This window comes from Rhincodon typus, chromosome 6 (genome assembly GCF_021869965.1).
Source record: "Rhincodon typus isolate 14 chromosome 6, sRhiTyp1.1, whole genome shotgun sequence".
Taxonomy (NCBI): Eukaryota; Metazoa; Chordata; class Chondrichthyes; order Orectolobiformes; family Rhincodontidae; genus Rhincodon; species Rhincodon typus.
The window spans coordinates 82,243,580-82,267,621 of NC_063337.1; the positions used below are offsets into that span (position 1 = coordinate 82,243,580).

At 40.1% G+C, this 24,042-nt stretch overlaps 1 protein-coding gene and 1 long non-coding RNA gene across 3 annotated transcripts; one reads left to right on the top strand and one right to left on the bottom strand.

The window, feature by feature from the left end:
* The first annotated feature begins 1,823 nt into the window (after positions 1-1,823).
* LOC125483397 lies at positions 1,824-17,119 on the top strand. Its single transcript, XR_007262342.1, has 3 exons — positions 1,824-2,633; positions 15,115-15,229; positions 17,080-17,119. It is a non-coding gene; the product is annotated as an uncharacterized LOC125483397 (long non-coding RNA).
* On the bottom strand, positions 15,465-23,548 carry cln5 (CLN5 intracellular trafficking protein). 2 transcript variants are annotated; one of them, XM_048598459.1, is made up of 5 exons: positions 23,308-23,396; positions 20,951-20,993; positions 20,288-20,462; positions 18,805-19,030; positions 15,465-16,933 (listed from the first exon to the last, which is right to left on the bottom strand). In XM_048598459.1, the coding sequence occupies exons 3-5, from the start codon at positions 20,369-20,371 to the stop codon at positions 16,428-16,430; spliced, it is 816 nt and encodes a 271-aa protein (XP_048454416.1). In that variant the 5' UTR covers positions 20,372-20,462; positions 20,951-20,993; positions 23,308-23,396; the 3' UTR covers positions 15,465-16,427. The 2 variants fall into 2 exon arrangements, with proteins under 2 accessions (XP_048454416.1, XP_020366769.1); XM_020511180.2 differs by lacking the exon at positions 20,951-20,993 and having other exon boundaries at positions 23,308-23,548.
* Positions 23,549-24,042: the final 494 nt, after the last annotated feature.

The window sequence follows — 24,042 nt, forward strand, 5'->3', positions numbered from 1 at the left end:
CTGACAAAAAACTCAGGATTGCCTAATCTACATTGGTATGATTCAGCATTGCCTTGGGATCGGAAGAATGTCTTGTGATTAATGATACTTTTTCAAACCTTCAGGATTTATTGCAAATTGTTATTCTACATGATGCTTTACCCTGGAACTTCCATTAGGTCCTATTAGGTTTTTATGGTATATTTCACCCACCATCAACTGAAACTGTTCAGGAAATTTAAGGTGCAAATTGCATCTAGCACAAATCATGTTTCCATAATCTTTTGTGCTAGCCATTTTCCTTTCAATTGCAAAGCACTATATTGTTGGGTTGGAGTAGTTTCAATAACTCCTTTAGACTGTTAGGTATAAAAACTAACTTTATTCTATTTACAATTATAGAATACTCCATATGGCTACTTTCCATGCTTCTACTCTTGCACTGTCAATCTGAGAATCTGTCAGTTCCTTCTATAACAGACTATTTCAATTACTTCTTTGTGGGACATTACACGTTTTCTGACATTATATAAAATGTTATTTAAATTGGCCACTCCCTAAATGAAGATATTCAGTATTGCTAATTTTGCCTCCTTTGTAAAGGTTCTTAAAATGATTTTTTTTCATGGTGCAAAAGTACCAATTAAGCGTTTTTCAAGACTCTTGAATGTTGACTACACCTATGAAACTTAAGTGGTTCTGCACTGTTTAATTCAATCGAAGTTAATTGAAATTGGCAAGCTCACAGTTAGTTGTCTAGAGCTTATCTATAAATACTTCAGAATCTAATTTCAACTGCAACAGGTTATGACTTTTGCCTTAATGATACGACAATATACTTAAACAAAATGAACAATTGCATTCTAAAACATTGCCCGATTGTGCAGGGTCATGAAGATTTTATCTTTGCTGATATGCAAATTTATTTTTTTTCAATTTGTGGGATGTGGGCGTCACTGGCTGGCTAGCATTTATTGCCCGTCCGTAGTTACCTTTTGAGAAGGTGGTGTTGAGTTTGAAGGGAAACTTGAATTTTAAAGAAAATTGGTTCCCTACCAGCATGAAATTGTAGAATCATCCTCTGTACTGTCATATTTCTTCCTTCAAGGAGTAAGATAATTGTTTACATTCAAAATAACACTTTTATTGAATATCTGGCATACTTTGAAATCAGTTGCGCAGAATAGTATGTATCATTTCTTGATGTTATTCATATTATGTTCTTGTATGACTCAAGTTAACAAGTCAGACTGTTAAATTGCAAACAAAAGGGCTAAAATTTGTTAATGAAACTCCATTTGATACTTGCAGCGAATCAGTGGCTGAGATAGAGGATACATGGTTACAGGCAAAGTATCTGATAAAGGCCTAAGTCAGTTGTTATTAGACTTCACATTCTGAAACTAGAAACATTTTGAAAGCTTTCATCCTTGGATTGTTGAGCTATTTCATTTTGTGACCCAAGTGCAGAAAATTATTAATGTTGGTGGAAATTTAGATCTCCATGGTCATTTGTCTGCTGAGCTCCTTGTTGGTCTAGCAAATAATCAGTGTACTGTAAGCCCCTCAATACAACTGGCCAGCAAACACACATGGTGTCAGAAAATTTAGAGCAGTTTGGAAAACCTATGCTTGGACATAGGACACAGTGCCAAGAACTGCGGTTTTTTAGAGTGTCTGTTGCGCAGTCATGGAAATGTAATGTGATAAAAGAAAGATAATTGGTTGATACAATAACTGAATTTCTAGTCAATTTGCTCATAAGACAACCAAAAAAGGGAAAAAAAAAACCTACTGTCGTTCTTGATTAATTTACTTGTTGCAAATATATCTTTCTGACAGTGTTTGTATGAGTGACCACCACTCAGTCCTTGTGAAGGTGATGTCTGATCTTCATTGAGGACACCATGTTGTGTGGTACTACACTTTGTGAAATGGAACAGATTCATAACAGACCTAGCTTCATCGAATGGGAGTTATGAGGTATCGTGCTACAGTCATTGTGTTCACCTACGATCTGTAATCTCATGGACAGCCATTTCCTTCATTCTGTCATTACCATCAAGTCAAAGCCTCATTCTACATTCAATAAAGAGTGTAGGAGGGCAATCCTGGAGCCAAACTAAAGAAACCCATGACTGAGATGCCAACCTAGTGAAGCTACGACACAGGAACTATGTGCATGCTAAGCAGCAGAACCTAAATGCACCCATAAGAAATGAATCAGGTTAAAGCTCTTGAATCTTAGCACATCCAATGATGAATGGCAGTGCACTAATTAAACAACTACTGGAGGAGAAAGCTCTATTAACATCCCTATCTCGATGATGGGGTAGCCCAGGACATCAGAGCAAAAGATGAGGCTGAAGTATTTATAACTACCTTCAGCCAGAAGTGCCCAAGTGGACGATTCAATTCTGCCTCCATCTAATATCCTCAACCTGCAAGATGCCAATCCTCAACCAATTCAATTTACTCCATATTGTATCAAAAAATTGCTCAATGAACTGGATGCAATAAAGACTGTGGGTTCTGACAGCATTGTGACTGTAGCACTGGAGGCTTGTGTTCCAAAACTAGCTGCATTCCTACCCAAGATGTTCTAATACTACTACACAGCTGGCAACTGCTAGATGAAGCAGAAAATTTCCCAGGTAAGTCCTGTCTACATAAAACAGATCATTGAAAGAGCATAGAACACCTATTTCCTGCACTTACCCAGAGTCTCCTTCACGTTTGTACTCTTGAAAATGATTATGAAAATAATCTGGGTGCTAATATTTAAAACTAGGATAGAGAAAGAATTATAAACCTGCCTTAATTAATTGAAATCTAAACCATGGCTATACCAGTGACCCAGAAATCACCATCAATTTTACTGTGCCGTATGCTGCAACTGTTACATTCTAAAACACAATGTAAAAAGTCTCTCCATTGATGTCTTCACATGTAATTAATTCAATCTGGATAATGTATTCTATGCGGGATCGTGTACAGCTTCTTCATAGTGATATTAACTTGCTTTAGAGGCTCCTAAATTGATGATGATGTTTTTTAGGTTTTAGTGTTGAAGTTTAAATGACTGTATAATTAGTTACTGAAATGACCGGGAAACCTGTGAAAATTTTTGTTGTGCTATGCCAGTCAGTAATGCCAGGTTAGAGAACTTTTTTTAAGATCGTGAAAGGCTGCAGAGCGTTCTGTCCTCTTAGCAATTCCCTGAACAGTAGTAACATTGAATAATTAATTTGATAGGCTATGGAGAGATTTGGCAGACTGAACAATATTGAAACCATTGTATATCTATCAAAAGTACAGGCCACTGCTACAATCAGTAGCATATCTGAGCATCCGCATTCTGTCACAGTAAAATTTGTAGACATGGCATTCAAGTTGCCATAGATTCCATCAGTAAAGCTTCCTGACTCTGCTGTTCTATGGGGTTCTGTCCATATTTATGACTGCAAATTATGGTATAGAAAAGATGAGAGCCACTAAGATTGTTTCAGGGGAAGAGATGGTTTCACTATCTAAGCAATCAGAAGCTAGCAGAGAGATGGGCCAGGAGTTTCTTCTAGGCGCTCCATTTGAAAAATGCACATGGGTATGTATGGTGTATGCAGTGATGCAGCCCTTGAACTTCCCCACACATTTATAAAATTATCTAATTGAGCAGTTATTGACTGGAACCTCAAGACTGCAGATTTAAGATAGTGTCAATTGATAAGGTATTCAAATAAAAAACAGGGTGATGGATGGTTTCTGTTATAGACTCATAGAGATATACAGCATGGAAACAGATCTGTTCATCCAACTAGTCAATGCTGACCAGATATCCTAAATTAATCAAATCCCATTTGCCAGCATTTGTCCTCGAAACGCTTCCTATTCATATATGCATCCAGATGCCTTTTAAATGTTGTAATTGTACCAGCCTCCACCACTTCCTGTAGTAGCTCATTCCATACATGCACACCATCCTCTCTGTGATAAAGTTGCCCCTTAGGTATCTTTAAAATCTTTGCCCTCTCACCTGAAACCTATGCCCTCTCGTGTTGGATTCCTCCACCCCGTGAAAAGACCTTCGCTATTCACCCTATCCATGCTCCTCATGATTTTATAAACCTTTATAAGATCATCCCTCAGACTCTGATGGTCCAGAGAAAATAGCTGCAGCCTATTCAGCCTCTTCCTATAGCAGGGAGACAGGAATTGCACACAGTATTCCAAAAGAGGCCCAACCAATGTCCTGTACAGCTGCAACATGACATCCTAACTCCTACACTCAATGCATTGACCAATAAAGGCAAACATACCAAAAGCCTTCTTCACTAACATATCTACCTGCAACTCTACTTTGAAGGAACTATGAACCTGCACTCCAAGGTCTGTTTGTTCAGCAGTACTCCCTAGGATCTTACCATTAAGTGCAGCACATCTCATTTATCTCAGTTAAACTCAATCTGCATTCCTCACCCAATTTGCCCATCAGGTCACAGTCCTGTTATACTCTGAGGTAACCTCCTTCACTGTCCAATGCACCCATTTTGGTGTCACCTGCAAACTTACTAACCCTACCTCCTATGTTCACATCCAAATCGTTTATATCAATGACAAAAAGCAATAGACCCTTGATTGACTGACTGATTTTTATTGTCACATGTACCAAAATGCAATGAAAAGCTTTGTTTACAAGCGGTACAGGCAGATCACAGCAAGCAAAGGATGTACAGATAAAAAAAATCTTGGAGGCATACAGGTTACATTGCAGTTACATTATTTGAGGCTAGAGTCCATTCAACGGTTTGATAAGGCTGAAAAGAAGCTGTTCCTGAATCTGCTTGTGCATGTGTCTGTATCTTCTGCCTGACTGAAGAGGTTGTAGGAAGTCATTACAAGAGTGCAATGGGTCTTTGACATTAGTTGCCTTTCTGTGACAGCGAGCCATGTAAATAGAGTCCAGGGATGAAAGGTTGCCTTCCGTAACGGTCTGGACTGTGCACACCACCTTCTGTAGTTTCTTACGGTCCTGGGTAGAGCAGTTGCCTTACCAGGCCATTATGCACCCAGTATGCTTTCAATGCTGCATCTGGAGAAGTTGGTGAGGGACCTTTATGGACGTGCCAAATTTCCCCAGCCGCCTGAGGAAGAAGAGGCATTATTGTGCCTTCATGGTTGTTGCATTTATGTGGGAAGACTAAAACAGGCTGTTGGTTATCGTCACTCCAAGGAACTTGATGCTTTTCACACTCTCAACCTCAGTTCTGATGATTTTAAATGGGGGTGGGTTCTCCTCCTTTCTTTCTGAAGTCAATGATCAGTTCTTTAGTTTTGCTAACATTGAGACATTGTTTCCAATGCACCATGTCACAAAGCCCTCCATCTCCCTTTCTGTATTTTGACTTGTCATTGTTAGATATCCATCCCACCACGGTGGATCATCAGGGAATTTGTAGATGGCGTTCATTTGGAATTTGGCAACACATTCAGAGGTGTACAGGCAGTAGGGGACTGAGGACGCATCTGTGGGGGGCTTCAGTGTTCAGTTATCATGGAGGAGGTTCAGGTACCTATTCTCACTGCGGCCTGTGGGTCAGAAAGCTGAGGGTCCAGTTGCAGAGGGTAGAGCTGAGACCAAGGTCACACAGTTTAGAGATCAGTCTGGAGGGGATAATGGTGTTGACTACCGCTCTGCCTTCAATGAGCAGGAGTCCGACATAGGTGTCTTTGTCCAGATGTTGCAGGGATGAGTGCAGGGCTAGGGATATGGCATCCTCTGTGGACCTGTTATCTGGGTAGGCAAACTGTAGGGTATCGAGGCAGGTTGGGAGACGAGTTGATGTGGGTCGTGACCAGCCACTCTAAGCACTTCATGATTATTGAAGTCAGCTATTGGGTGGTAGTCCTTAAGGCACACTGCATGCGTTTTCTTGGGTACGGGAATGATGGTAGTCTTGAACCAGGTGGGATCTTCGGTTTGTAGGAGGGAGAGGTTGAAGATGTTGGTGAATACCTCTGCTAGTTGGGCCACACAGGACCAGCACCAATCCTTGCGGCACACCACTGCTCACATAACTCCTGTCCAAAAACAACCCTCTGTCTCCTACTTTTGAGGCAATTTTGTATCCAAATAGCTAGCTCTCCCTGTATTCCATGTGCTCTAAGCTTGCTATTCTACCAGGTGGAACCTTGTCAAATACCTTACTGAAGTCCATATAGATAACATCTACTGCTCTGCCTTCATCAGTCGTCGTCTTCATTTCAAAAAAAATTGAATAAAATTAGTGAGACATGATTTCCCATGCACAAAGCCATGTTGATTATCTCTAATCAGTACATGCCTTTCCAAGTACGTATAAATCCTATCCCTCAGAATCCCCTCAAACAGCTTATCCACCCCTGAAGTCAGGCTCACCAGTGTATAGTTCCCTGGCTTTTCCTTACCACCTCTCTTCAATAGTGGCATCGCATTAGCCAACCTTCAGTCTTGTGGCAAGGGATCCAGCAATCACTTCTCTAGCTTCCCTCAAAGATCTGGGGTACACTTGATCAGGTCCTGGGGATTTATCAATCTTTATATGTTTTAAGACATCGAGCAACACCACCTCTGTAATATGGACTGTCATATATATCCCTCTTTATTTTCCCCTAGTTCTCTAGCTTCCATATCCTACTCCACAGTAAACACTGATGCAAAATACTATTTAGTATCTCGCCCATTTCCTGCATTTCCACACATGGACAGCCTTGGTGATCTGTAAGTGGCCCTATTCTCTCCCTAGTTACTCTCTTTGCCCTTAAATGTATTTGTAGAACCTCTTAAGATTCTCTATAACCCTACTTGCCAAAGTTATCTTATGTCCCCTTTTTTCCGTCCTGATTTCCATCTTGAGTATACTCCTACTTCCCTTTATACTCTTCTAGGGAATCACTGTTGTCTATACCTGACATGTGCTTCCTCCTTTTTTCTTGACCAGAGCCCCTCTTTCTCTAGTCATCCAGCGTTCCCTACACCTTGCCCTTCACACTAAAAGGAACGTACTATCTCTGGACTCATTATCTCATTTTTGAAGGGTTCCCACTTTCCAGCCATCCCTTTACCTATGAATATCTGCTCCCAGTCAACTTTTGAAAGTTCTTGCCTAATACCGTCAAAATTGGCCTTCCTCCAGTTTAGAACTTTAACTTTTAGAGCTGATCTGTCGTTTTAACAACTAATAGAATTATGGTCACTGGCCCCAAAATGCTCCCCCACTGACACTTGCCCTGCCTTATTTCCCAAGACAAGGCCAAGTTTTGCTCCTTCTCTGGAAAGCCCGTCCACATACTGAATAAGAAAATTTTCTTGTACGCACTTAACAAATTCCTCTCCAAGCAAGCCCTTAACACTATATGGCAGTCCCAGTCTATGTTTGGAAAATTAAAATCCCCTACTATCACAACCCTATTATTCTTACAAATATCCAAGATCTCCTTATATATTTGTTTCCCAATTTCTCTTGCTGTCTGTTGGAGGCCTAGTGCAGTCCCAATAAGGTGATTGATCATCCCTTTCTTATTTCTTAGCTCCACCCAAATAACAATTGGACCTATCCCTGGAATATCCTCACTCAGCACAGCTGTAATGTTATCCCTAACCAGAAATGCCACTCCCTCTCCTCTCTCGCACCCCTCCCCGCTTCTATCCTTTCAATAGCATCTATACCCTGGAGCATTAAGCTACCAGTCCTGTCCATCCATGAGCCACATTTCTGTAATAGCTATGATACCCCAGTCCCATGTTCCCACTCCTGTCCTGAGTTCATTTGCCTTGCCTGTCAGGCTGCCTGCATTGAAATAAAGGCAGTTTAATGACTGCCATTCCTGATTTTAATTATTTTTAATCAAACTGTTTAGAATGTTATGACACACCTCCAGAGTATGGGGGACTTGAATGTGAACCTTCTGTCTCAGAGGTAGGGACATTACCATTACACAAGACCCCTTGCTCACAGTTTATATGGCACATATCAATGGAGTGAATTTCAATTGAATTAAAAGTTGTATTGTGGAATCTCATTTTAAGAAAAAATGAAGCTGCACCCAACTCCTGATCCGTGCAGCACCAGGTTATTAGTGAGCAATTATACGACCATGCACGCCTGTGTCCAAATCTTTTAGCACAATTTTTTATTTCAAAAATACATTCATTAAAAATATGTAGTCACTAAAGCAGTTCAGTTCTATACAGTCTTTGCGTATGGAGAAACAGACAAACAACTGACTTTCTCGACAGTTCCAACAGACAAACCAAGGCAAGATACTACTTGCGTATATTTGAGGCACTGGGAGGGTCCAGTAACTGAACAGTCTTCCACTGTAGCATGTGATGTACACACCAAACGTACACAGTTGGTGGAAATTCACCTGCTGGCATAGGCATGTGGGATTGTTTAAAGCAAAGCAACTTTTCAGTCAGTGTAAGAATTCTCTTGATGAGGTTGAGTGGTAATGTTTGGGTGAGACAAGTGAAAGTTCCAAGGACAGATGTTTGCTGTCCTGAAGAAGGACCAAACCTGAATGCTGAACTGAACTTATTTCTCTGCAGTGTATTTCTGTTCAGTTCGTGTTTGATATCTTGTTTTTAAAATATGTTTTGGGACCAAACTCCCCTCACTTGATGATTTAGGAGACAACATACTTAATCTCAGAACCTGCAGTGTAGTCCAACTTTAATGAGGTACTTTATCCAAACAGTCTCCAGCGCAATGATGTCATCTGTGCTGCTTCCTGCTACTGGCCAAAAAATCACCAGTTTTACTTCCAGTTTCCAATTTCTTTCTCTGTCACCTGGCCCATCTCTGATTTTTCCCTTCCTTGACTTCTCTTGCTATTTCTGGTGATAGACTATCTGCTCATATCCATCACAAGCCCCTCAATTCCCACAGTTAACTTGACCTATTCTCATAATCGGTTTCTGAAAGGAAACCCATTCTATTCTCCTGGTTTCTTAGTCTCTGCATCTCTTCAGATGATTCTACCTTCCAGGGGGCTGTGTTCTGATGTTTTCATTCCGCCCTTCAACCAAAGATTCCACCTCCCTCTTGACCTGGTTGACAGGGCCCCTAGCTGTTTCCAACCCATTTCCCAGACGTTTGCCCTCACCCATTTTCCCACCAGAATAATGACAAGGTTGCCTTGTGCTCACGTTCAAAGAATCATCCTCTGCCATTTTCACCACTTCAGCAGAGAACCATCAATGAACACACATTCACCTCCTATTCCATTAGCGTTTTGCTGGGATCACTTCCTCTACGATACCCTGGGTCCATTCTCCTGACATTCCTACCACATTTTAAAACCCCACTCCCGTGGCACCTTTCCATGCAATTGGAAAAGGCGTAGTACTTGCCAGTTTATCTCCTCCCTCTCATTGCTGTCCATAGACCCAAACACACCTTCCAGGTGAAGCAGTGTTTACTTTCAGTAGTACTTCCAGTCTATTGCATCAACTGCTCACAATGCAGTCCCCGTTACAATGGTGACACCACACACAGACTGGGTGACTACTTTGTGGAACATGTCCACTGTTTCCGTAGGAATGACCCCAACCTTCCAGTTGTTTGCTATTTCAATAAACCATCTAACATTTCTATCCTAGATCTGTTTATAGTGGTCCAGTAAACTCAATTCAAGCTGGAGGAACAGCACCCCATTTTCCACTTAAGCAATTTACAGCCTTCAGAACTCCATATTGAAGTAATTAACTTCAGAACACGAGCTCGGCTAATTTTGATTACCCACCATCTGCATGCTCTTGGATAAACCGGCCTGTTTTTTGCTACTACCACCTACCATTAGCACCTTCTCCATCTCGATCTCTACTACCATTAGCATTCCCTTTGCTTTTCCCTCCGGGCACCTTTACCATCTGCTTCACTTGATCCTCCCTCTTTTTCAACAGCATAAATATCATTTTTGAGCCCACTCCAGTTCAGACAAACACTGGAATCAAAAAATTAATTGTCTCCGAAAAGGTTGCCTGATGTGCTGAGATTGTCAGTGCTACTTTTATTTCTATCATTTCAAATGATGCAACTGTGTATATTAAACATTGCTGGTTCTCATTCTCTGATATTCAGTCAGAGGTCCTTTGGTTTGATTATTACTACTGAGTAAGAGAACAAAAAAGCTCTATCCTCTATCCATCACAAAAAAAAAAGCTAATTCTGCATATCTTTGTTTTAGTTAAATTGGTTGATTTATCTTTTCAGAAAATCGAACAAAAAAACTCCAAGCTAATTGTGACACAGGAACAGAACTAAGCCATTCAATTAGATGATGGCCAGTCTGAGCATTGACCTGCCTTGATTCAGTGATCCTTTAGGCCCTTGCTTAATAGTAGTGGCTCAGTACTACTGCAGTATATCTTCTTTTGCCAAAGATATAATTACATTTAAAAACCGAAAGAACTGAGGATGCTGTAAATCAGGAACAAAAACAAAGTTGCTGGAAAAGCTCAGCAGGTCTGGCAGCACCTGTGAAGAAAAAAATCAGAGTTAACGTTACGGGTCCGGTGACCCTTCCTCAGAACAGTTCTGAGGAAGGGTCATCAGACCTGAAACGTTAACTCTTATATAATTACACTTATCCTTCCTGGTGTACCACTGAGATCACAGAAGACAAATGCTAAAATCTCTGTTCCAGTTTGGAGGGTATTACCTATGAGGAGAGATTGGACAAACTTGGTTTGTCCACACTTGAACTTTATAGAGCATGAGGGCAACCTGATAGAAGTTTACACAATTATATCAGGCATCGATAGAATTGGCAGTCTTTTCCCTAGGGTAGAAATGTCAATTACCAGCGGGCATAGGTTTAAGATAAAAGAGGATGCATTTAAAGAAGATGGGGAGTGTTGCTGTACAGAGAGACCTTTGGAGTGCAAGTTCATAGTTCCTTGAAATTGGAATCGCAGGTGAGGATAGTGAAAAAGGCGTTTGGTATGTTTGCATTTATTGTTCAGCGTGTTGAGTATAGGAGTTGGGAGGTCATGTTGCTTAGGCCACTTTTGGAAAACAGATAATTCTGGTCTCCCTGCTATAGGAGGATGTTGTGTAACTCGAAAGGGTGCAGGTAAAATTTACAAAGACGTTGCCAGGGTTGGAGGGTTTGAGCTATAGGGAGAGGCTGAAAAGCTGCGGCTGTTTTCCCTGGTGCATCGGAGGCTGAGGAGTGACCTTTAAAGAAGTTTATAAAATCAGGAGGGGCATGGAAAGGGCAAATAGACAAGGTCTTTTCCCCAGCGTAGGGGAGTCTAAAACTAGAGGGCATAGGCTTAATGTGAGAGGGGAAAGATTTTAAAAGGGACCTAAGGGTGAACTATTTCACACAGAAGGTGGTGTATGTTTGGGATGAGCTGCCCAAGGAAGTGGTGGAGACTGGCACAGTTATAACATTTAAAAGGCTTATGGATGGATACATGAACAGGAAGGGTTGAAAGGGATATGGGGCAAATGCCAGCAAATGAGACTAAATTTCTTTAGGATATCTGGTTGGCATGGATGAGTTGGACTGAAGGGTTTGTTTCTGTGCTGTACATCTCTATTACTGTGAGAGACAAGTCTTTTTTTTAACTCGGAAGATGGTAAGTGCCTGGAACGTGCTGGCAGAACAGGTGATGGAGGCGGATACCATAGCAATGTTTAAAAGGCATCTTCGCAGATAAGAATAGGTAGGGAATAAAGAAATACGGACCACATAGAGGCAAAAGGTTTTTAGTTTAGAAAGGCAGCGCAGTCTTGGTGGGCAGAAGGGCCTGTTCCTGTGTTGCATTGTTGTTTGTATTTTAATCAGTCTGATGGACTGAGAATTCCGCTGACCATATGTATGCACAAAAAATTGTGGAAGTCTTTCAAGAATCTGAAACATGGGAGGAAGAAAACTACGAGAGAAAGCTATAGTGGATTTATCTTAACCAATACTGACCAATAGAACTAATTCAAGTGAAACAACATGGATTTTACTACACTTGGATAGAGCTTTTGTGAAATATCGGGAGTATTGTGTACAGTTTTGGTCTTGCATATAAAGGAAATGGTTGGCTTAAAGGGTTTACTAGAGTGATTCCAGTGATGAGTGGCGTGCCCTATGAGAGTGAGTAGAATTAGCCTATACTCTGAAGTTTTGAAGAATGAAAGGTGATCTCATTCAAAGGTGAAGATTCTGACAATGGGTGCTGGAAAGTGGTTTCCTGTGGCTGGATCCCAAAACGAAGCCTCAGAGAGGCACCATTTCAGACTGAGATAAGTAGTTTCATCTCACACTTCGGAATTTTCTATGTCAGAAGTTTGTGGATGCTCAGTCTTTGAGTATATTCAAGGATGAGATTGATAGATTTTTGAAATCTAAAGTGAATCAAGATTTAAATTGGATGGATAAGTAGAATGGGCTCAATGACCTACTATGCTTCTAATTCCTAATCTCTAAGTTGAGAGGGCAATACAGCATTAAGTGCCTGCTATCATAAGGGAGGGCACAGTAGGAATGTTTATACATTTGAGGCAAACAGTACTTTAGTTTCTGACCATTTCCATCTGATGTCACAAAGTATGATATTTGCAAATCCCCTTACCAATATATTTCGTAGCTCATTGGCAATAAATGACACCCTAATTATGTGAAAGTATTTCAACAAATATGACACTCCATCTCTAAAAATGATGCAGAGATTGAAAACTGGATTCCAGGCTTAGATGTCTTACCTTGTAAGAAATTATATCAGAAGGATACTCTTACAATGAGCATGAGGATTCATTTTAATTAACATCTGTGACAAATACATAAATACTATTAATACTGTATCAAACCTCACATCTCCATTAATAACACTTCAGAGTTTGCTTTCTCTTTCGTTTTTGATAAGTGGGAGATTAATCAAACAGTATTTGGTCGGACATTAATATATTTTTTAAAAAACTAAAACAGGAATAAATATCTTGGTTCTGAAGAAGTTGTATCATTTTCAAAATGTTAACTGCTTCTCTCTCTACCAGAACTGCTGAGTTTCTCTAGCATTCTGTCTGTTACAAATATCTTTGTCTTTTCTATGTCATTTCAAATAATTGAGGTTATGAATTCTAGAAAAGGGTAAGAGTTCTTTTGAAAGTAAGCCCATAAAAGAAGAGTTTTTATTCTTATGAACATCAAGTAAATATTTTGAGTTTGGTGTGTCCAGTACATCGAATGTTTAATTGTGGTCTGTATTCAACGCTAAAATCTTGGTACTTGAACGGACATATTATTTAAATTGCATTGCTTTGATTAAATGCTTGTTTTGTACATGCACATTGTATCCAAATAATCCATTGTACTCCATGCATTTTGAGATATACTTTGTTTTAGGGAAGGTTGTTTGTGTTTTTAACTGTAGAAATTTGCCAAGGTCAAAAGATCTATTTAAGGATATGCAACCAGGAAAACCAAACGCTTATGAACACATATTCTGAGCTGATTTCGATTTTGTTTTATATAGCAAAACAAAATATTTCATATTGACAATGGTTTGTCGAGGTTATATAATTTATATAATTTATGAAATTGAATTTTGCATAGCAGAACAAATGAAGTTTTTAAGTCTCCTTCACCTGTAATCAAGGTATAGAAAGGCTGTGTAAATGAGCCCATGTTACTATTTCAGTGAAGAGCAAGGTGGTTCTCCCCTTATTGCCTCAACCAATTCTGTAAAAGCAGGTTATCTGCTCATTATCACATTGCTGTTTCTAGGAACTTGCTCTGCACAGGTTTTCTGCCAAATTTTTGACATTACAACAGTGACTGCGTTTGAAAAGTTCTTCATTGGCTGTAGAGTGCTGTGGCTTGTGTTAGTTGTAAACATTTCTTCCTGACTGTTGAGGAGCTTTGCAAAAGTATGTTTCTAACTAGGATGCGGTAAGATCATTTGTTCACCCTGTTTGATCCCAAGGATGAAAACTTTCTGAAAACCACAGTGTACTGTCGTGGCTTCACAATCGGCAAAGATTGAAACTGGATCTATCTACCATCTGAATGAAATTGTGATATTGTTCTGTTTAAGATTATAATTCTTTTAAGTGTTACTTAGAATGTTTATATGGTTAAGAAAGACAAAAGTACAATCCCTGACTCATTACGTATTAATGATGCTTCAATGGTGAGAAACTCTCTGTTCACTGGTATTTTCTTAATTTGTTCATGGGATGTAGGTGCCGCTGGCATGACCAGCAGTTATTGTCCATTCTTACTTGCCCTGGTGCAAATGGTGATGATCTGATTTTTTGAACAGCTGCCATGCTGGGTGTGGGGGTACCCACAGTGCTGATAGAAATGGATTTCCTGGATTTAACTCAGTGACAGTGAAACAAAGTAGTTCCAAGTCCGGGTGCTGTATCACTTGGAAGGGAACCTGCAGCTGGAGGTGTCCTTCTATACTGGCTGCCCTTGTCCTTTTGGTCATAGGGGTTGCAGATTTGGAAGGCACTGTTGTATGAATCTTGGTGTGTCACTGCAGTGCATCTTCTCAATTACAGCCATTGTGCATTGGTGGTGAAGGGAGTTAATATTCAAGTTGATGAATGGGGTGTCAAACTACTTCAGTATTGTTGGAGCTGCACACATCTAGGCTAGCAGAGAGTATTCCAGCATACTCCTTGTGCCTTGTAGATGAACAGGCATTGGTGGGACAGGCAGTAAGTTACTCAACAAAGAATTCCTAACCTCCTGACCTGCTCTCGTAGCCACATTATTTATCTTGCTGTTGTGGTTCAGTTTCTGATTAATGGTAACATTGCTGAACACCCCACTTATAATGCAATTAAAAAGCAAGAGCCAACAGTTAGTCTCTTATTGGAGATGGTCAACGCCTGGCATCTATGTGGGGCAAATTATTACTTGCCATTTACCAGTCCATATCTGGCTCTATCTAGGTCCTGCTACATTTGAATATGGACAGCTTCAGTATATGAGGAGTGGCAAATGGTGCTGAACACTCATCATTAGCAAACATCCACATTTTGGAAGTGGCTGAATATGTTTGGACATGAGACAGGAGCTGAGACAGATATTAAAATACCTCTTTGTGAAAAAGTAACTGATCAGAAGTCTTCTCTGAATCAACAGCTTCTCCCTTCCTTCATGCCATATTCAATACTCCTCACGGTGAACCCTGGAAACCAGACCTTCTCAGCAGAGGAATGAATGCTGCAGAAAAATAAAATCCATTGTGGTATGGAAGGTAACATCTACAAGTATTTGGTACTTTTCCCAGACTTGGCATGATGATAATGCCATTTAGACTGTCAAATGGTGAAAGCAGAAATCTCAGCTTAGGTCTTCCTCACTTTGGAATTGGGCAAAAGCAGCAGTATACCCTCTTCCTCCACTCTAAACAAACTCCTTATTGTAAGTGTAGCTGGAAAGTGCAACTTTACTCGTGACTAACCATGCTGCTCTTGAAGCTGTGGTAAAATATTTCTGTGGTACATGGAAGACAAGTAATGATTATGCAGTTCACAGCTGATGTGCTAGCAATAAAAAAAACATCCAAACTCTCAATATCTGTGTTTGTTCAATTTTTTTACCCATACAAGGACACTCATATGGATATAGAAAGACATTAACTGTAATAGTATTAGCAACTTAATGTGGAAGACTTACTGCTTGAGTAACTATGGACAATTTTGAAGTCTAAATTTTTGAAGCTTAAACAACAAATACAATGTAAATTGGTAAAGTAGACTTTGTACAATTTCAGAAGAAATGTAAATATCTGAGCACATATACACTTTTATAATGTCCTCTACAAGTCAAAATTCATTAAGCCAAACTAACAGTGCATATTTATTGTAGGTCATTGGCTCAAGATTCAGCCAATGTATAACAGTTGCAACTTTAGTTTGGAATTGATAAAGATGTTGAATGATATGTCTTTAGAACACAGCAAAGTGTACAATTAAATTGTTCTGAAATACACCATTCCTAGTCATCCATCATTCGTTCCACACTATTAGTTACAACAACATTCTTCTTCCCTTTCTGACCCCAGGCACAAAGTTGATGGTGTATTAACCAGTACATTTTAAATGTAATTCTCTGAATTGTAATCCCATTCATCAAGTAGACAATTCCACGGAGTTAATTATTCTCGGATATGTGACTTCTAAAGCCTTAGCTGCTATTTTCTAGGATTCTATTTCACAAGTGAGGAGGAGTTGGAATAACTTAGTTAATAATTTTAACCAGTGTTATTATTGTATCTTCTTGTTCTGTAGCTGTGATGCAGAATTGTTTTCAACTGTATACTATTGCACAAGGGAAGGAACAAAAATATTAAATAACTTCGAATTTATACACAGTACTTACAAAAGGATTGATACACAAAAGTAGAGCCAAAACTTACATTTTTGCATTTGGTTTTCCTTCTGCACATGTTGCTAAGCACCTGTCAATTTAGATGGCAGAGGTATTTCTTCATATGTTATTTTAACAAAGGGTTTTTTAATTGGCAAGTACCAATACTCAAAATTGAAGTAGAGATAAAAGGTCTTCTCCAGTACCACCTTATTAACTATTTCCAACAGACTTAATATTAGTTCTTTCAATGAATGAGGTGGTCTAAAAGGAAAATAAAAGGAAGTAATTTCTTTTCCTAAAGTCTTGTTACATTGTGGTCCAAATATTGTTGTGTCATTTCCAAGATAGGTTGGCTCACCACTGTAAAGAAATATTCTAGTATAGTTAGTTTGTATAGGGCTCTTAAAGACAGCACCTAATTCAAACAGAGTCTGGTACGTTCTCAATACAAATGCTGAACAGTCATAAGATTTGAACCACACTGTAGCATTTGGAGAAGGATCAGTTTGAACAGTCCATGTCTCATAATATATGCCTGTTCTGTTATCCTCCTTCACCCACTTGGCAAGTTTGTTGAATATGTCTCCTAAAGACAAATAAATAAGAATTACATGATATTAAACAAGCAACTTAAAAACTGACAGTGCTGGCAAAACAGTAGGTCTACAGCATCTGTACAGAGAACACAAAAGGGTCATAAACTCAACATTAACTCTGTTTTCCTCTCCACAGATGCTGCCAGACGTCAGAGGAATTTTGGGTCGGGACCCGTCTTCAGAAATGGGGGAGGGGAAGGGGGCTCTGAAATAAATAGAGTAGTGGGGGACGGTGATAGCAGGTAGATAATGGAGCAGATAGGTGGGAGAGAAGACGGACAGGTCAAGGAGGCGGGGATGAAGCTACACTCACCTTTACTAGCTTCATCCCCACCTCCCTGACCTGTCTGTCTTCTCTTACCCACATCCCACCACCACCACCTTCCCCCGACCTGCTCCACTATCTACCTGCTATCACTGACCACACTCCCCCCCCCCCCCCCCCCCCCCCCCCCCACTTTATTTCAGAGCCCCCTTCCCCTCCCCCATTTCTGAAGAAGGGTCCCAACCCGAAACGTCAGCTTTCCTGCTCCTGTGATGCTGCCTGGCCTGCTGTGTTCATCCAGCTGTACACCGTGTTATCTCAGACTCCAGCATTGGCAGTTCTTACTATCTCTGCTGCCAGCCTTACTGTCTTTCTACAGTATTGTTTTTGATTCAGATTTCCAGCATCCTAAATGGTGTTTAATTCCTAAAATGATGTGTGAATGCCAGAAAAAAATCTAAATCAAAAAGGTTTGATAGGGTATTAAATCACAAGATCAGAGTTTAAACTACTAATGCAATGTATCACTTACTAAAACTGTCAAGCAAATTTAAGCATTATCATTTGGTGTAAGGTTAGAAATTTTCCACAGGATTCCCATATCTGAGTGCCAGATACAATTGTACATGTAATTTTGCTGCAGTGTACCATCACTGCTACAGTTGATCTTCCAAGCATTCAATTTACAGAAACAGAATTACCAATTTAAAGTTGAGAATCACTGTCTACTGTAAAACACAGATGTATCAGTAATAGCTATGCACAGGCTACATGCTAAGCTTCAGTGGCAACTGATTTTAACACCAAGTGCAAAATGCCATTATTTCAGATTTCTCCATTGTGCCCTGCTGCTATTCTATTGGTGTCCTCAATATTAGACAAGCCACATAAAACAGATGAATCGCAGACTAGCCTGTTGTCAGCAGCTTAATTCACAGTGTAAAGCTCCAATTTAGTACAAAATGTTCTCAACAATAAATCTTTCCAGGTAAAACCCAGTAGCCTCTACAGAATCAAAAATTAACTCCTTGTAAATGCACAAACATCAACATTCTTGCCATAATCCAGCTGTGCATTTAGGGTCTGTTCAGAGTAACAAGGAAACGGGACAATCAGTTTTGTCACAATGTCCATGTACATTGAATCTTGTGTAGCCTCCAACTAAGAATGAGGAAATGGATTTCATACACTCTTGGGTTAAAGTCCCTCCATTTACTATTCCTCAACCAGCAGAAATTGGTAGCAAAATGTGGAGTTCAGTATAAATATCCATTAAACTGGACATTTCACAGTATGCATTCTGCCATGGTGTGTTACAGAAGTATCTGTTCCAAATGGCAACTTTGCCCTAATAGATTTAAGTTCACCTGTTGGATATTGCAGTTTCAAATTAATTATGTAGTTTGGTTACATATTAAAACATTTTGTTGGTCTTTAATTGTGTTTAACTCGCACATCCATTTCATCTTTGCCACTGACCTTGTACTAAATTACATCCTTTAATCATGACAGTTCTTTCAGGTGTAGGTTAGTGAAAGTAACTGTGTGAATTGCCAATTGATTTTTCTGTAATAGTTTATTAGTCAACAAACTCACCAGTTATTTCAGATACTTTTACCAAAGAACCATTTTCTTTCCAGTGTAAGTCATCGATTCCCTCGTAGAAACAGGCTGCTCCCTGATTGCACCAGAAAGGAGCTTCAATTCCAGGTCGAAGATGTGGGAAGGTGCAATTCCCAAGCTGAAAGAGTTCATACCACTCCATAGTATAGTTTTTGCCTGTCAGTGTGCTCTGGAAACCAATTGCATCGTGCATGATATGCTGCAGTCAAAAAAAATTATCCATTACTAATGTGAATCTCCAATACTGACTGCCTGTACTCTACCTATTTTGAACATTCCCTTGACAGCTTCTTATTGGGTTGGAAATTTGGCGGTAAACTAATTTTTTTTTGTGGTTGCAAATTAGAACACTTTAATTTAAAATGATAAAGAAACACCATACTAAAGTAGAAATGAACATACCATTCAAGTTTTTGTTACATATCCTGCATTTGTCAAACATATCATAACATTACAAAATAAAAACCGAAAGAATTGCCAGTGCTGCCAATCAGAGAAAAAACAACTGCTGGAAAAGCTCAGCAGGTCTGCTGGCATCTGTGGAGAGAAAGCAGAGTTAACATTTTGGGTAGAATGACTGCTCCTCAGGACTTCGGAGGAAAGGTCATTTGACCCAAACATTAACTCTGCTTTCTCTCCACAGATGCCGCCAGACCTACTGAGCTTTTTCAAGCAATTTCTCTTTTTGTCTCATTAACCTTCACACGAAATAGTAATCTGCATCTCATTTTGCCCTCCTGGTTCTCACAGGTCACTTCATTCATGCAGCTTAACACAGTTTGTGGATGAAGTGTTACAAAATATATAAAGGCCTGTCCATGACTTGATTCAACAGGGTTACTCTATAATCAATTACAATAGCAGAAACTATCTTGGAAGGGTGATCAAAGCTCCCTTACTATTTGTAAGATGGACAGCTACCACTTAAACCACGAAATACATCTCCGCACTCGACATGAATTTGCAACGTAGTCCAGCAATAACACCTTCAAATGCCCATGGTTTTCACCTCAGCACGTAGCACTCTTCGCATACACACCTACAGACCTCACTGACCATTTGAATGGAGAAAGAACTCCGGAAATATGTTTAGAAGTTGCAGCCTACGTTCCTGTCATGATTTATATTTTTCTCTTGTGACTTCCAGAAGCTAAAAATAATGTGTTTAGACAGACAGTGAATATATTTTGCAGATTTCACTAAGTCCTATCAAATGATACATGGTTAGTTCAGTTCACAGACTGTAGTACAGGAGTGATGTGGTATCCTGACCATTTATGGATAATAATGTAGTGCCATAATCATTTTGCAATGACATAAAAGTTGCCCTTGATCTGACTGACTGCAAAGTCTGTACTGAATAACCCTGCAGAATTTTGTGGACCACATCTGTTAGGTCAGTATAAAAGAAAACTGCTTCATTTTATTTTTAATATTTAATAATGTAAATACTCACAAAATGTCCAAGCAGATCTCCGTATTTGAACTCCCAAACAGGAGTCTGAAGCCGATAAACCTCTATGATGTCCTGATCTTTCATCTGAGGAATCTCCCCATCAGGAGAGCCTGTAGGGCAGAATGGGTACACGGGCTGGCAGAAAGGATCAGGCTTAGGCCGATGATCAAATCGTCTGAAAAGACAGTGAAGTTAACTAGCAATTGAGTAAAGCACCACACATCAGGCCAAAAACAGAAGTTGTGTAATGTGAAATCATTTCACATGCTTATATGAGAATAAGTTAGGGGCTCTTGCAGCACAGTGGTAGTGTCCCTACCCCTAGACCAAGAGACCTGGGTTCAAGTCCCACCTGTTCCAGAGATATGTAATAACATGTCTGACGAGGTCAATTAGAAAAATAGGTTAATTTTTAAAAAGTAAGAATTTAGGGGCTGCTGTAGCACAGTGGTCTTGTTCCTGCCTCTGAGCCAGAAGGCCTGGGTTCAAGTCCCAATTGCTCCACCGATGTGTCATAACATCTCAGAACAAGTCAATTAGAAAATATCAAGTACAATCATAAAGCAAAAATATTAAAGTCTGCACTCCAGTGATTTAGCAGGAAGCAGCAGCTGATGCTCACCCCACATAGAGAATCTCATCTCTGAAATGAGTCAAACTTACCACTAAATGAGGTTGCCAACTCTCCAGAATAATCCTAGAGATCCTACAAATAAAGGTGAATCTCTCAGACACGGTTGCATGCAGAAAAAAAAGGCAGAAACACTCAGTAGTTTGCAATTTTTCAACACTTTAATTTTATTAGCTTAAAAAGAAGTTACTGGAGCTGAAGGAGGTGAGCTATTTTATGATGTGAGACAGTTGTAAACAATTCATGTGACCATACCTTCAAAAATAAGGACAAATTTGGCAATCCCCTGTCCAAGTGTAAGTAATTCATTTAGAACCAATGGGCTTTTAAGCCTTATGAAGCTCTTGGAGCAACTTGAATGGGATGTGAACCCTAGGCAGTGGCAGCAGTTTTCCTTACTCAGCCATTTTTTTTCTCCTCTCTGTTTCCTTGTGCGTTTCCTAAAACAAAAATCTTAAGTGCATTTTTCTTTGACAGTGTCACTGGATTACGCAGTATACTGAACATGTGGAATAAAACAACAGTTTGCATTTACATAGTGCCTTTTGCACAATGAAATGTCCTAAGGGACTTCTCTGGAGCATTATAAAACAAAATATGACAGACCCACATAAAGGGATATTAATATGATGTAAAGCTTAGTCAAAGAGGTGTATGGAGGATATTCCAGAGCTTAAGGTCTAGACAATTGACGCAGCAACCAGCAATGGTGAACCAATTAAAGCTGGGAATGCACAACAGCTAGAATTACTGCAGCACATCCCCAATTTCAATCGTCTCATCATTGGTGATGTGTCTTCAAATTGCTGAACGCCCGAGTTCTGGAAGGCCTTCCCAAGAGGTTAGAAATAGATAAGTGCAGGTATCTCACTGCTTTGCGGCTGGAAGACGTTAGAGATGGAAAGGGAATGACACAGTGAAGAGAATTGAAAACCTGGGTAAACACCATAAAAATCAAGACAACACAGTGTGGAGTCTGAGAAGCACAGCAGGCGAGGCAGCATCAGAGGAGCAGGAAAGTTGACGTTTCGGGTCGGGACAACACTGTTATCTCTGACTCCAGCATCAGCAGTTCTTACTATCTCTCACAAATCAAGATGTTGCTTGTCTAGTAGCCATTGTAGGTCAGTGAGCAAGGAGGGAAGAGGACAACAGATATTTCCATGTGAAGAGATGTGGGTAGCAAAGGTTGGAGGACCTTATGTTTACAGAGAATAGAATGCAGGAGGGTGCTGGAATAAAAACAGAAATTGCTGGAAAGGCTCTGCAGGTCTGGCAACATCTGCGGAGAGAAAGCAGAGTTAACGTTTTGGATTCAGTGACCCTCAAGGTGCTTAAATAGTCAGGAGAGATGGGGACCAAGGCAGATGTTAAGGAGGTGGGATGAATGGGAGGTTAAAAACGTATTTCAGAACCAAATGAAATATAATTATTGTGATCAGACTGTTTAATCTCAGACTGCGGTCAGGAAGAGACACTCATTCAATAGCAAAAGAACACAGTAGACAAAGAAATTCTGTTTATTCGGACAGTTACTGTTTCTTTAGAAGCAAAGACTTGGTAAATATACCATTACAAAGCATATTGGTAATTAAAATCTTATGATTACATCTGATGTTTCTTGATAAGATGGGACCCATTAGACAAAAAAAATTGTACGATAATATCCCTACACTCGGGGCCAATTTTAAATTGTGACTTTTACATTCCACTTTGTGCCAGAGGCACACCAATTCACATTCACCACAGTTTCGATTTTTGTTTCCAGCACTGCATCTAGTCAGCTCCCAATTTTTAAAAAAGTTAAATCCTTCCTTTTTAAATAGAAATGAACGATCGGATTGTTAAAGCCAACAGACGCAGATGCTGGAATTCTGAAATTAACAGTCAACATAAGTACTCAGACCAGTCGAAAAAAAAATGCAGCGTCCTCAATCACCCTTATTCCTCTCTCCCTCAGATGCGGTCGGACCTGCTGAATGCTGCCAGTAATATTTCCTATTGACACTTACTGTTTCCATCTCAGTATTCTCTCTTCTCTACTTCAGGTCGGCCCTTAAAACTGAACAAGCTTTTGGTCAGCTGTTCCGAACCTCAAATGGTGTTTAACAAAACGCCTGGGGTGCTTTACAATTGAACAGACACTAAATAATATATTTTATGTCACTAAATTTTTTTTTAAAAAGTTATAATTTCACCATTCAAGTTGCAGTACAGTTGCTTCATCCAAAGTACAGGTTACAAAGAAAGAAGCAATGACAGTGCTTTTATTAACGTTTAATTTCCAAACCCGAACCTCACTTTCAAGCCATTTCTACTGCCCTGAGGAGTATCACTTCCGCATTGTGCGGCACCGTGGTCACTGCTGATCAGCCCGGGCCATACTGACCTGTACGGCACTGGCCATGTCTGCTGTCTCGGCCCCCGGCTTGCAGCGCTCGGGCTTTGTCGCAAAGCCAGCCAAATCCAGGCCACACTCCACAAACTGATCGCCATCCTCCAGAGGCCGGAGCTCAGCTAGCCGATTCCACAACACATTCCCCCACCGCAGCCTTGTACAGAATGATGCTGGTTCCTGTTTCCGAGTCACATGTATCACTCGAGACTTGCTGCATAAACCCTGAACTGTCTCTGCAAGCCGCCTTGGAAAACAGATAGTCGTACTTATCCACATTTCTTTGAGATTTAAAACAAACGAGCAACTGCAAATGTGAAATAGGAATGTGGAAACACAATAGGTTCTACAGTTCTTTTAGTCCAAGTGGCTGTTCTTATTTGCACCCTCCTAATATTCAACATATTTACAATCTGCCTTTTTGCTTCTGAATTTCATTCTTGGGTACGTGGACGACTCCAATGTTGGTTGATGGGCTGATGTTTTTCTTCGTTTTGTGTTCCCTCTACAAGACTACTTGGTATCTTCCAAACCCATGAACACTACCATCAAGAAGGACCAGGGCAGATGCTGCTTAGCCTGCTGTGTTCATCCAGCTCTGCACCTCGTTGTCTCAGAAAATACATGGAACCACCACCACCTGCAAGTTTCCCTCCAAGCCACATACCAGCCTGACTTAGAGATATATCAATTGTTCCTTCACTGTCACTGGATCAAAATGCTGGAACT

Excerpts from the sequence above, each read along its gene's own strand:
- cln5 (XM_020511180.2), bottom strand. The coding sequence starts at position 23,414 with ATGGCGATCAGTTTGTGGAGTGTGGCCTGGATTTGGCTGGCTTTGCGA. Across the intron at positions 20,463-23,307 it reads ACATGGCCAGTGCCGTACAG|ACGATTTGATCATCGGCCTA; the intron begins GTCAGTATGGCC and ends CTGTCTTTTCAG. Across the intron at positions 19,031-20,287 it reads GAGATCTGCTTGGACATTTT|CATATCATGCACGATGCAAT; the intron begins GTGAGTATTTAC and ends TTTTGACTGCAG.